Source organism: Phocoena phocoena, chromosome 1, assembly GCF_963924675.1.
Source record: "Phocoena phocoena chromosome 1, mPhoPho1.1, whole genome shotgun sequence".
Classification (NCBI taxonomy): domain Eukaryota; kingdom Metazoa; phylum Chordata; class Mammalia; order Artiodactyla; family Phocoenidae; genus Phocoena; species Phocoena phocoena.
This window is the reverse complement of record NC_089219.1, coordinates 91657081-91670140: the sequence shown is the minus strand read 5'-3', so window position 1 is coordinate 91670140 and position 13060 is coordinate 91657081. Positions and strand designations below refer to the sequence as shown.

The 13060-nt window shown below is 37.2% G+C and overlaps 1 protein-coding gene across 2 annotated transcripts in view; it reads right to left on the bottom strand.

The window, feature by feature from the left end:
* Positions 1 to 986: 986 nt before the first annotated feature.
* Positions 987 to 13060, bottom strand: part of LOC136138746 (pancreatic alpha-amylase) — a 35288-nt gene continuing 23214 nt past the window's right edge. For both annotated transcript variants that reach the window (XM_065897574.1, XM_065897583.1), the window contains exons 2-11: positions 9140 to 9353; positions 8631 to 8777; positions 7594 to 7791; positions 6977 to 7207; positions 6086 to 6219; positions 5192 to 5314; positions 4785 to 4884; positions 2804 to 2922; positions 2574 to 2699; positions 987 to 1233 (exon numbers count right to left, since the gene is read on the bottom strand). In XM_065897574.1, the coding sequence (XP_065753646.1) occupies positions 1044 to 1233; positions 2574 to 2699; positions 2804 to 2922; positions 4785 to 4884; positions 5192 to 5314; positions 6086 to 6219; positions 6977 to 7207; positions 7594 to 7791; positions 8631 to 8777; positions 9140 to 9307 (1536 nt within the window). In that variant the 5' untranslated portion in view covers positions 9308 to 9353 and the 3' untranslated portion in view covers positions 987 to 1043. The remainder of the gene's footprint in view (positions 1234 to 2573; positions 2700 to 2803; positions 2923 to 4784; positions 4885 to 5191; positions 5315 to 6085; positions 6220 to 6976; positions 7208 to 7593; positions 7792 to 8630; positions 8778 to 9139; positions 9354 to 13060) is intronic.

Here is a 13060-nt window from a genome sequence, read left to right as displayed (position 1 = left end):
AATTACAGAGAGTATTGACATTGATAGAATAAAAATTCCTAAGATAGAACTGGGTAGAATTCCTAAAGTAACACCCAATTCTTACAAAATCTACCACTAGGAAACAGAGGTTTCATTTTATATCTCATTGTAACTGCACCAAGGAATCTTCTTTAGCAAAGTCCCAACATCCCTCTTCAATTTCAGTATGACATTTTATTCTGAAGTTAATAGATAATAATATGTACAACCGTAGAATATCAGCTAAATCAAGACACTAAATATAGACAGGGTAATACTGTAGCTTCTGTTCTATTAAGACATAAGAACAGGACCCAAATCTGACCAGGTATAAGATTTTTAGACTCATTCAGTCCAGTACTACATGGCAGAGCATAGAGCAAGCCTCTCAGAGACAGTGTTGTACCAGAACAACCTTCCTGACTTAGTTTTCCTCCCTCTCAGAATCATTTGGTTAAGAGAGGAAACCAAAGCCATACATCATCATGTGAAAGCCATTGGAAAGAGAATGAAAAAAAGAATATAGAGAATGTAGGAGATTTCTGTGAGCTCCAGATAATTAATTATTATAGACTGCATAATTTGTTTCTTTTAGATTTTAACTTATTAAACATGAAAGGGCCTTTATATTGTGAAAAGCACCGAAGTGTTATGACTTTGTATAGGAATCATCATTAAATCAGCTACCCCTAACTGTTAGAAACACCCTATGTAAGAAATACAGACATATATTGGAGATACACAGCCGGGCAAGTGGTGTTAATGGCAACAAACATGTTTTTCAATATGCTTTTCTGAGTTCTTAGAAATGCCTTTGACAAAGAGGTTAATGAAAATCTTCTAAAACACAACAAAATGTTGATTGTAATGATATTATTATTAGTTAAGTATATGTGTTTTTTTATGCCTTTCTGAGTTTTTCAAGTTGATTACTTATAAGAGCTTTAACCAAAAGTTAATGAATTATGAGAAGTTATAGATTACATATATATAAGAACAGAAACACCTTTTATTTCTCTGTGTGTATATATTTAATTCAAACTTTATAATTTAGATTCAGCATGAATCGCAATAAATGGATCTTCAGCAAAATTACTAATAGAAAAGTTAGCATTGCCATCACCGGAAACATAGATTTTAATTCCTGTACAATTGTTACCAATTTTATCTCCAGAAATGACATCACAATATGTACCAGCAGGAAGACCAGTTTGCAAAGTTGAAGATAGTGCCCTGTAAAATAAAATTTAAGATTTCACCACAATTAAAAGCAAGAATACAGACTATCTCTAAAACAAAGAGTTTAACTTTGTGCTGTAGAACTCTAAGCAGTCAAGGTCTCAATGAAAATAAAATCCAAATACAAAGGCCTCTCCAGTGGCTGTAAGTAGTTTTCTGAGGGCCAACAATATTCATATACAAGAGAAGACTTAGGCGTAACCTAGTCAAGAGTAAATATTATTAAAAAAATAATAATAAGGTTGAAGAGTATCAGTGAAGATTTGGTTGAATTGGCTCCCTTAGAGAAAATTGATTCCTGTGGTAAACACACCCATTTTAAATTTGTCTTCATCTGAACTTAAGAAAATACTGATTACTGTCAAGAATTTAAATATGATTATTTCTTCAAAAACCTCTTTTTTTTCAAGAGGGTCAAATAAATTTGGGCTGGAGATAAAAATAATCTCGCATTTCTATGAAGAAGTATATGGTTTTAAAATACAAAGCTGTCCCATAAATTTATTTTGATTCTCCCATCTACAAAAGACAGAAATTAAAGGACTGACAATGGAGTCTTGGGGAAGAAAGAGATACACTTGATTTATTTTTTGTCAGTAAAATATAATTTGGGCTAGAGTGAGCTAAGCATGAGTGGAAGTTAGCCTTGGACAAAGGCATTTCAACTGCTTGCAAAGAGGTCTTCTCAGCTATAGTTCTCTGTGTGAGGGAATCAGTATACTTGAGACAGAGAATATAAGTGTCACAAATGAAAAGCCAGTAATGAGATGTTTCAGAACTAAAACTAAAAAACCTCCTGACATCAATCAATGACCATAACATATATATTCTTCATATATATATATATATATATATATATGTATGCTTTAAAAAGTATTATTTGCCACAGAAAGACAGGACAGTGAAAAAAGAAGACCAAAGAACTAGATATCAGGGTAGGTGAAAAAAAAGAGACAGAAAAAAAGATATTTCCGTCCTGAGGCAGTATTTTTTCATTATTTATTTTAAAAGTCCTAGAAGACAGTCTTCTAGGGATTTCACAACCTTTATATTATGTGAATTTTATGTGAGATGTATATGTTAGCATATATATGTGCATATCTTCCCATGATATGCACAAGTGTACAAAAAATAACTCTACTTAGAAGAGAAAGCCCTTATAAAGAGAGGAGATCAAAATAATAAGAGTCATCATCATTTTTCTGCTGATCACTAAGTTTTCTTAATCTGCTGACTAAAGGATTTTTCAGATATGAAAGAAGTAAATGAACAGGAAAAGAATAAACCAAGAACATGTTGGTACAAAATATTATTTCTAATTGATGTCTACTTACCAGTCATCATTGTTAAAGACAATGAATCCTCTGTTTCCTCTTCCAAAAGCTACTTGGTTGCTACCATTATCCCACCAGTTTGTAAAAGGTTGACCATCAACTACATTGCGGAACACAACCATGTTCCTAAACACAAAATAGCATAGGAAATGCTGATGAATATGCCAACAGTTTAAAACAAAATGTTAAGAAACTATTATTAGAGGATATCTCTAAATAAGTATTCCTACCTTATTTGACGCCATCGATGTTCACAGACCCAGTCATTGCCACAAGTAGTATCTGGATTAATAGTAACTTCTTTAATGACTCCATTATTATTTGGTGGCCCAATCCAATCATTAACATCCTCAATTAACAAAAAAATATTAATACATTTTAAAAGCTCACATTATTAACATTACATGTGTCCTTATTCAGTCCACCAAACCCAATCTGTCCCTTATGTGTCTCTGTAGTGTCTTCATTGAGAATCCAACTTGTTCCATATTTTTACTGAATTTATCTTCCCCCTAACTTCCCATTCTCTAGTGCCATATTTCAAACAAGGCTATGATTCTCTTACCCTCTCATTTTCTTTGCAAGGAATTGCAATGACTTCTTAATATCACTCTAGGTAGTGCAATGTCACTGAAATGGCAAGGTCTTTAGTGTCAGAAACAGCAGGAGTAAAAGATAAGCTCTAATAGTACTAGCTACAAAAAACTTAGTTAATATACAAAACTTCGGTGCCTGATTTTCCTCTTCAGTAAAGTGAAGATATTACTTAGTGGCTATAAAAATTAAATGAGATATGTAAAAATGCTTTCCACATGATAATTGATAAATAAATATTAGTTTCTTTCATTCTTCTTTGTTAAATAAATGTACTAATCAAAGCATCACAATATCCCTTAATAAATTGACCAAATTTTTAATATTGTGGTTTCTGATTGGTACTTTCAAAGATAATCATAGGAAAAAACAGATTATGTCTAGGAAGTTTATCAAGGTCTGTCTTAAATCCTGTTGTATGATGAATAGTGGACAAAACTAAGAGTTGTTAGCATGCACAAGTCCTGGAGAAGTCTTGGAAATGTTATGGGAAAAGGGGAAATGGACATACGCCATGACTCCAGCCATCAGAAATAAGACCAGTTAGTGGGAATTACAAGAAATTGACTCAATATAAAAGGACATCTTCTAAATATTAAGGCTATCTAACAATAGAATGAGTTGCTGTACAAAGTAGTGGACTTCTCAATTTGAAAATAATCTACTAGAAACTAGATAAATATCTATCTGGTTTGCAGCGAAGAGAATTTTCTACTTCAGGTATGAAGTTGCTATATGATGCTGCATTTGAAATCTTCAGTTTGAAAACTGTCCACTAACTTTCTAAATATATTCTTTAATAATCTTATTTCTCAGTCTTTTTAAAATTATTACTCAGATTATTGTCTTTACCATACCACCCAAATATTTTTCACTTTTAACATTCTCAGCAGAGTGAGCAAATGTCTCTTCTTTAACACATATACTTTCCTTCCTGTTATACCATACTTTCCCTATTGAACCTAGGTCTAATTGGATCATCTCTTTGCTTTCCAAAAAACTTCTTTTAAAAGTATTTAACAAATATTTATATTGCTCGTACTGTAGTGCATGTACTGTTCTAATTTTTTTGAAGTGTTAATTTGTAATCATATCAACTCTATGAAGCAGGTACTTATGAGAAGTACATATTTTACTCACTGTATCCTATTTTTTTTTTTTTTCCGGTATGCGGGCCTCACTGCTGTGGCCTCTCCCGTTGCGGAGCACAGGCTCCAGACGCGCAGGCTCAGCGGCCATGGCTCACGGGCCCAGCCGCTCCGCGGCATATGGGATCTTCCCGGACCAGGGCATGAACCCGTGTCCCCTACATCGGCAGGCGGACTCTCAACCACTGCGCCACCAGGGAAGCCCTGTATCCTATTTTTAAGTGTGTTTTGTTTTCTTTGGTGAGGGGCTACCTTTGTCATATTTTGAAATAGCTTACATACTCTTTGTCCATAGAGATCATTATTTTTTTTAATAGTCACTGAATTGTTAAAAGAGTCCTGCATCAGGTCTACACTTAATAAATATTTGATACAAAAAATACCGAATGTAATAGCATCATGTGAAATTAAAACAAAATTAACCTCTTTTTCTTGAGGAAAAGACATTTTGGAAAATACCAAAACTTACTTTTCCGTTTTCAAAATGTCTTGGCCAACGGTAGCTTGACATTACTCGTGTAAATCCGTAGGGATGAGCGAGCATAAATCCAACTCCCATTTTGTACAGTCTATAATATTATAGAAGAAAATATATTTTTTAATATCACTAAAATGTAGGTTTAAAAATAGGGAACTTGGGCTTCCCTGGTGGCACAGTGGTTGACAGTCCGCCTGCCGATGCAGGGGACACGGGTTCGTGCCCCGGTCCGGGAAGATCCCACATGCCGCGGAGCGGCTGGGCCCGTGAGCCATGTCCGCTGAGCCTGCGCGTCCGGAGCCTGTGCTCCGCAACGGGAGAAGCCACAACAGTGAGGGCCCGCGTACCACAAAAACAAAACAACAACAACAAAAAAAATGGGGAACTTTGTTTCTTACCTAGGGTCCCAGAATGTAAGAATAGATGCTCCCCCAGCTCCATGCCCTCGCTGATTGTCATGGTTATCAACAAAGACAAGTGCTCTGTCAGAAGGCATGAAACCCCAGCCTTCTCCCCAGTTCCTATTTAAAAAGAAAAAAAAAAAAATCTTAAAAGCACCTATATGTATTCTTTTACAATAGCTTTAGAGTTACCTACATGTGTATTTCGTTCAGAATAGCACCCTCTAATGAAATTCTCTCTCTAATTAAATGAGTATTCTGTAGGGCTTTCAAAATAGAAACTATATAGATATATTATCTACAAATTCATTTCATGCATGTATATATGTAGGAATTACTTGACTTACATTCATGTTACAGGTATAAGATTTTTGTTATAAAAGTTATTTTAGAAGTTTCACTAAATTATAATTTAGATGGACTGTAGAAGGTTCAACATTCTTATCATTTTATACACAATGGCAAACTTTTTAAATAAGGCTTCAATATTATATTGTTATAATATAAATATTTTAATATTTGAAATTAATTAATTGATTAATAATTCTATAGGACGGCCACATTGTAGGGACTTCATAAAGTACAGAATCATTTTAACAATAACCTGGCCTGCACAAATTATGTGCAAACATTAGTCAAATCTAATAGAGATGTATAATACCAGGATTAAAATCTCTATGTGATGTTTTGGATCTCTAAAATTACTTCCTCATGATTGATGTTCTAAATAATGATGATCAATTGGCGTTTGGGGAACTCTGACACTTGCTATTAGTAAATGAATCCTTGGATGTTGTCTAAATAAAAAGGCTTAAAGAGGAAAATTCATGTTGGGTAATATCACAAATCAATCTGTGAAATACTTCAAAGGATCAATTGTATTTCACTTACCTTAAGTAAGACATCTTCTCTCCATTCCACTTGCGCAGAACTGTGCCTAGTTTTGCACCATATTTAAATTCTGTCACACGGCCATTTCCAAAGTACTCACTGCTTTTAATTGGCTCACCACCCAGATCAATTACCTAGTAGAAATCAAGAAGAAAATATCATTTTAAATAAGAGTTGAAAAGAATTTTAACTAACGAGTTACTATTATATAGAAAATAACTTTATGCTATTTATGTTATGTGAAATGACCCAAATCCTTTTGCTTATGTTAAGATTCTTATTTTCCTTTGTTAAAATCTATGCTACAATATTAAAAGTAACATGACAAAATAACCTGTTGTCCTGTGAGAATGCTGACCTAATTTACTCTTGCACATAAATGATAAGAATAGCTCACACTTATAGAGCACTTAATATCCAGCTGGCAATATTTCTAAGTGCTTGCTAAATATTACCTCTTTAGTTCTCCAAAGAAAACAAAGACATAACCATTATCATTATTCCTTTCGATAAACTTTGAAAAAATTGTTGCTCAGAGAGGTTAATCAATTTGCCTAAACAGACACAGCTAACAGCACTACAGTCAAGAATTTAAGTCACATAGCCTGGCTCAAGACAGCAACTATATTCTTATCTGTGTTCTATAATGGTCTCTGGGGAGATTATACATGACACAGAGACTTTTGGCAGCCTAAAAAAATCTCGGCACTTGCATAAAAAAGCTCCTGTGATAGGGTCAGACGTGATGTCTCTGAATCAAAGGAGTTTAAGGAACATTCCTCCGTATACATGAGTCAGCCACTAACCTACAGAAATTGCACTTTTAATGAAATCTGCCATTTATTTTCTGATGAATCTTTGTTTTATCTGCACATATATGTATTGATGTACCTCCTGGTAAATGAAAGGTTTACTTCCTGCAGGGAACCATCTTGTGTTTAGATTATGCAGTTTATCCAAAATTGCCTTCATGTCTCCAGGCCACATGTGCTTAGCGGCATCAATTCTGAACCCTGCTACACCAATGTCAATGAGACGGTTCAGATATTCGGCAATTGTGGAGCGCACATAATCTTTCTCCAGTGCAAGATCAAGAAGACCAACCAGACGACAATCTCGGACCTATTGAGGTAAAAAATGTTGTGATTGGTACATAAAGCATCACCTTTGCCTGAGAATCCATTTGATTATTCATTCATTTATTCATTATTGGATATTTCTATAGTGCCTTCTTTGCATTGGTCTCTGGGGATACTGACATTCTAGTATGGACATACCTTTGAAACATTTTCTAGTATAAAAATGGAGGATGTAGGAAATATAGTGGATGAGCTTTTTCATTGTGAAAAATTTAATTGGGAAAAATGTTTTAAATATCGATTTGAGATTCTTTGTTTAAACAGTCAGGCTTAGAACCTGTTCTAAGGAATCTCAACTAATATTTAAAATGAGATAAATAAGCTACATGTGGATAATAAAAGACATAGACAGCTCTTTTTGCTAATTACCTGAGAAGCATCATTATAGGTCTCAATTTCTCCACTTCTAGTTTTACATTTACCATCATTAAAATCCCAACCAGAGTATGGGACTGCTGGAAAATCCTCAGTTCCAGGGTTGAAGTAACTCCCACAAGTACTGCTCGTTCCTGCGGCCACACCATTTCCACACATATGATTAATTATAGTATCCACATAAATACGGACCTGAAAGGCCAAATTTCTACTTCAATGAGACTTAGAGAGAGGTAGAAATTTATAATGGTATTAACTTGAGTTTACAGCACATTAATAACACTCCAAAATATTTCTTTGTTATTTTATAACTTACCTTCCTAGAAGAGCAACAGTCAAATGTGAAATGAAATAATTGGGAACTAAAGCCCTACATGCATTCTAGCCACTTGGTCGAATATTTACATATATGACAAATTAAGAGAACCCAAAACTACCATAACTGTGAAAAAATACAAAGACCCTTTTTTTTTTATGGGGAGGGGCAGGAGAAAAGAATCAGATGAGTCAGGAGAGATGATTGGTTTTTGTAATTTCCATGGGTCATCCTAAGAAATAAAAAGCCAGTCTCTACTATCTATTTAGGATCAGTAAGTATTGTCTCTTGTTATGCTCCTCATCAAAGAGAAAATAATTATTTACCATCAAAGAACCTATGGGAAGAAAGACCCGGGACTTAGGGGTGGAGACACAAGTCACATAAAAGTAACAGCCAATACTGTAACTGGAATTTCTGATTCCTAACTGGAAAAGTGTTCCTCAGAAACATATGCAGCTAGGAGGGTTAAAAGGTGATATTTTGTGTATGAGTAAGTTCGTGGCCTTAAACTTTTTCTTACATCTTCTTTAGTGCATAAATAAATATTTACAAAAGCTGAACATAAGGCAACAATTACATTTTAATTTATGGCTAAAGCATGAAGTAAAATTTTAAAATATATGAAAATTGTTCTGCTTGAAAGGAACAGGAGGCAAGAGAGAGAAATCCTTTTTCTATATAATACTTTTAAAGGGAACTTTAATTCACTTACACCAACGTTGTTACATCTAGTCACCATGTCTTTGAATTCATTCTCATTTCCTGATCTTGTACATAACTTGTAGCTAACTGGTTGGTACCTTTCCCACCAAGGTCTTGAAGGATTATTAATTACCGCATTTTCATTGGGTGGGGAAACCTACAAATAAAACAACAGTAGTAAGTATCAAATTACAGCTTACTTTGTATCACTGAATGTTCTAGAAACGACTCAAGAGTTTAAAATTGTTTATGAATCTTTGTATTTGCAGCCACATTCTTTAACAACCATTAGAAAATATTAACTTCACATTGGAAATGTCCTGCTGAAAAAAATATTGTATTAGAAATAAAACATGAAGTTGCCAACAATTTCACATTTTTTTCTTCCTCAGAAAACTGTTTTACTTAGAGTACTTATTTGTGAAGTAAAATGTTGTCCCAGCTTCACAGACACAGAGCATAATACCATTTACTCTAAGCACAGTGAAGTCTGCAATTTATACTGTGAACAATACCCACCTGAACCCCTCCAAATCCTTTGGGAGCTAAGTATCGCTCACATTCAAGAGCAATATCAACCCAGCGCCACTCAAACAGATGGACAATAGATGTCCGTCCAGATTCAGTATTTGGGACATACTGAGCCCAGCAGAATCCAATGGCTGAAAGCAATAGAAAGAGGTTCATTTTGCTTTCAAGCTGTCAGCGTTCTTTCCAGCAACTATTTATATTCCTGTAAGAAGCATATTTTACAATGTAAATGTTAACATGAATAAACAGAGCACAAACCATTTATTCATAATCTGAAAAGAACTATCGATAATAATGTTAAACAGGTGAAGAACAGCCATAAAATCTCCCAGGAATAACACCTAAATGACCTTTTAGAACAATGTTTTCCTTTTTGAGGGAATATTAACCATTTTTAAACATCTGGCATTTTATATATCTCATTTATTGTGTTGTTCATCGTTGTTTGTTTCATCTTTAGTTCTTCTAGGTCCTTGTTAAATGTTTCTTGCATTTTGTCTATTCTATTTCCAAGATTTTGGATCATCTTTATTATCATTATTCTGAATTCTTTTTCAGGTAGACTGCCTATTTCCTCTTGATTTGTTAGGTCTGGTGGGTTTTTATCTTGCTCCTTCATCTGCTGTGTGTTTTTCTGACTTCTCATTTTGCTTATCTTACTGTGTTTGGGGTCTCCTTTGTGCAGGCTGCACGTTCGTAGTTCCCGTTGTTTTTGGTGTCTGTCCACAGTGGCTAAGGTTGGTTCAGTGGGTTGTGTAGGCTTCCTGGGGGAGGGGACTAGTGCCTGTGTTTTGGTGGATGAGGCTGGATCTTGTCTTTCTGGTGGGCAGGTCCACGTCTGTTGGTGTGTTTTGGGGTGTCTTTGGACTTATTATGATTTTAGGCAGCCTCTCTGCTAATGGGTGGGGTTGTGTTCCTGTCTTGCTAGTTGTTTGGCATAGGATGTCCAGCACTGTAGCCTGCTGGTCGTTGAGTTGAGTGAAGCTGGGTGCTGGTGTTGAGATGGAGATCTCTGGGAGATTTTCACCTTTTGATATTATGTGGAGCTGGGAGGTCTCTTGTGGACCAGTGTCCTGAAGTTGGCTCTCCCACCTCAGAGGCATAACACTGACTCCTGGCTGCAGCACCAAGAGCCTTTCATCCACACGGCTCAGAATAAAAGGGAAAAAAGTAGAAAGAAAGAAAGAAAGAAAGGAGGGAGGGAGGGAGCGAAGAAGGAAGGAAGGAAGGAAGGAGGGAAGTAAGGAAAAAATGAAAGAAAGAAGATAAAGTAAAATAAAATAAAGTAAGATAAAATATAATAAAGTTATTAAAATAAAAAATAATTAAGAGAGAAAAAAAAGGGCGGATAGAACCCTAGGACAAATGGTGGAAGCAAAGCTATACAGAAAATATCTCACACAGAAGCATACAGATACACACTCACAAAAAGAGGAAAAGGGGAAAAAATCATAAATCTTGCTCTCAAATTCCACGTCCTCAATTTAGGATGACTCGGTGTCTATTCATGTATTCCACAGATGCAGGGTACATCAAGTTGATAGTGGAGCTTTAATCCGCTCTTCTGAGGCTGCTGGGAGAGATTTCCCTTTCCCTTCTTTGTTCTCACAGCTCTCAGGGGCTCAGCTTTGGATTTGGCCCCGCCTCTGCGTGTAGGTCACCGGAGGGCGTCTGTTCTTCGCTCAGACAGCATGGGGTTAAAGGAGCCGCTGATTCGGGGGCTCTGGCTCACTCAGGCCGGGGTGAGGGAGGGGCACGGAGTGCGGGGCGAGCCTGCGGCGGCAGAGGCCGGCGTGACGTTGCACCAGCCTGAAGCGCGCCGTGTGTTCTCCCGGGGGGGTTGTCCCTGGATCCCGGGACCCTGGCAGTGGCGGGCTGCACAGGCTCCCCGGAAGGGGGGTGTGGATAGTGACCTGTGCTCGCACACAGGCTTCTTGGTGGCGGCAGCAGCAGCCTTAGCGTCTCATGCTCGTTTCTGGGGTCCGCGCTTTTAGCCGCGGCCCGCGCCCGTCTCTGGAGCTCCTTTAAGCAGCGCTCTTAATCCCCTCTCCTCGCGCACCAGGAAACAAAGAGGGAAGAAGAAGTCTCTTGCCTCTTCGGCAGGTCCAGACTTTTACCCGGACTCCCTCCCGGCCAGCCGTGGCCCACTAACCCCCTGCAGGCTGTGTTCACGCCGCCAACACCAGTCCTCTCCCTGCGCTCCGAACGAAGCCCGAGCCTCAGCTCCCAGCCCCGCCCGCCCCGGCGGGTGAGCAGACAAGCCTCTCGGGCTGGTGAGTGGCTGTCGGCCCTGATCCTCTGTGCGGGAATCTCCCCACTTTGCCCTCCGCACCCCTGTTGCTGCGCTCTACTCCGCGGCTCCGAAGCTTTCCCCCTCCGCCAGCCGCAGTCTCCGCCCGCGAAGGGGCTTCCTAGTGTATGGAAACCTTTCCTCCTTCACAGCTCCCTCTCACTGGTGCAGGTCCCGTCCCTATCCTTTTGTCTCTGTTTATTCTTTTTTCTTTTGCCCTACCCAGGTACGTGGGGGGTTTCTTGCCTTTTGAGGGTCTGAGGTCTTCTGCCAGCGTTCAGTAGGTGTTCTGTAGGAGTTGTTCCACGTTTAGATGTATTTCTGGTGTATCTGTGGGGAGGAAGGTGATCTCCGCGTCTTACTCCTATATATCTTCCCGGAAGCTCCTATATATCTATATGTATATAAAACTTCCGTAATCATGTATTATTTAACTAGGATTCGATTATATTTCTGAAGTCCTTCACTAAACGAAGGAGATTAACAATTAGGGCCAACTGAATTCACAGTGAAAATTTTGCCTGAACTATCTATTGCAAACATTTGTAATGTTTCAATTTCAAAAAGAAACAGAATATTCAATTCAGTTCTGGTTTCACCTTCAAAGAAAATTTGTAGTTATTTCAATTTCTGGATTAAGATTTAAGAAACTATTTGGAAGATGGATGCCCATGCATTGAGGCAACAGACCTTTCCCCTCCCCCCTCCCCCCTCCATCAAATCCTGTGCTTAATGCATTGGCTATAGCAGTCGAGTGTGGCTTTTTTTTTCCTCTCTCTCTCTTATTTCTTATAACCAAATATCTCTTCTACCTGATCAAACACTACATTAATAAATTTGCATCCATTTTCCTTCTTAATGTACACGAAATCCTGTACATTAATATAGAGAATATAGTACAGGCGGGAAGAAGTCCATTCATTCAACAAGCATTAACTGAGTGCCTGCTTTTTGCTAAGCACATGGATGATACTCAGGATACAATGATGTAGAAGATGGACAAGATTTTATTCTTGAGCAGCTTACATTCTAGTGGAAAAACAGAAAATACATGAGTTAATAATAATAATAAGATGGCAATAAGAACTAATATGAAATAACAGTGTAATGAAATAGAAAATGACTTCACCATCACGGTATTTTAGACTGAATAATGTGGGAAGGTATCTTCAAGAAAGTGATTTTCAACTAGAATTTGGAGGTCTAGAAGGAGCTAGTTATTTGAAGATCAGAGAAAGAGAAATCTAGACAGAACAAAGTGCAATAGTAAAAGCCCAAGGTAAGAAAAAGCTTAGAATACTCAAGTCTCTCTCTCTCTCTCTCTCTCTCTCTCTCTCTCTCTCTCTCTCACACACACACACACACACATACACACACACACACACAGTCAGCACAGCTAAACAGTGTGTGATAAAAGGGAGAGTAAAGTAAAACTGTATTCCTGTAAGAAGCATATTTTACAAAGTAAATTTTAAAATGAATACATACTTAGAGCACAAACTGTTTATTTGTAATCTGAAAAGAACTATCAGTAAAAATGTTAAACAGGTGAAGAACAGCCATAAAATCTCCCAGCAATACTATCTAAGTGACATTTTATAACAATGTTTTCCTTATTG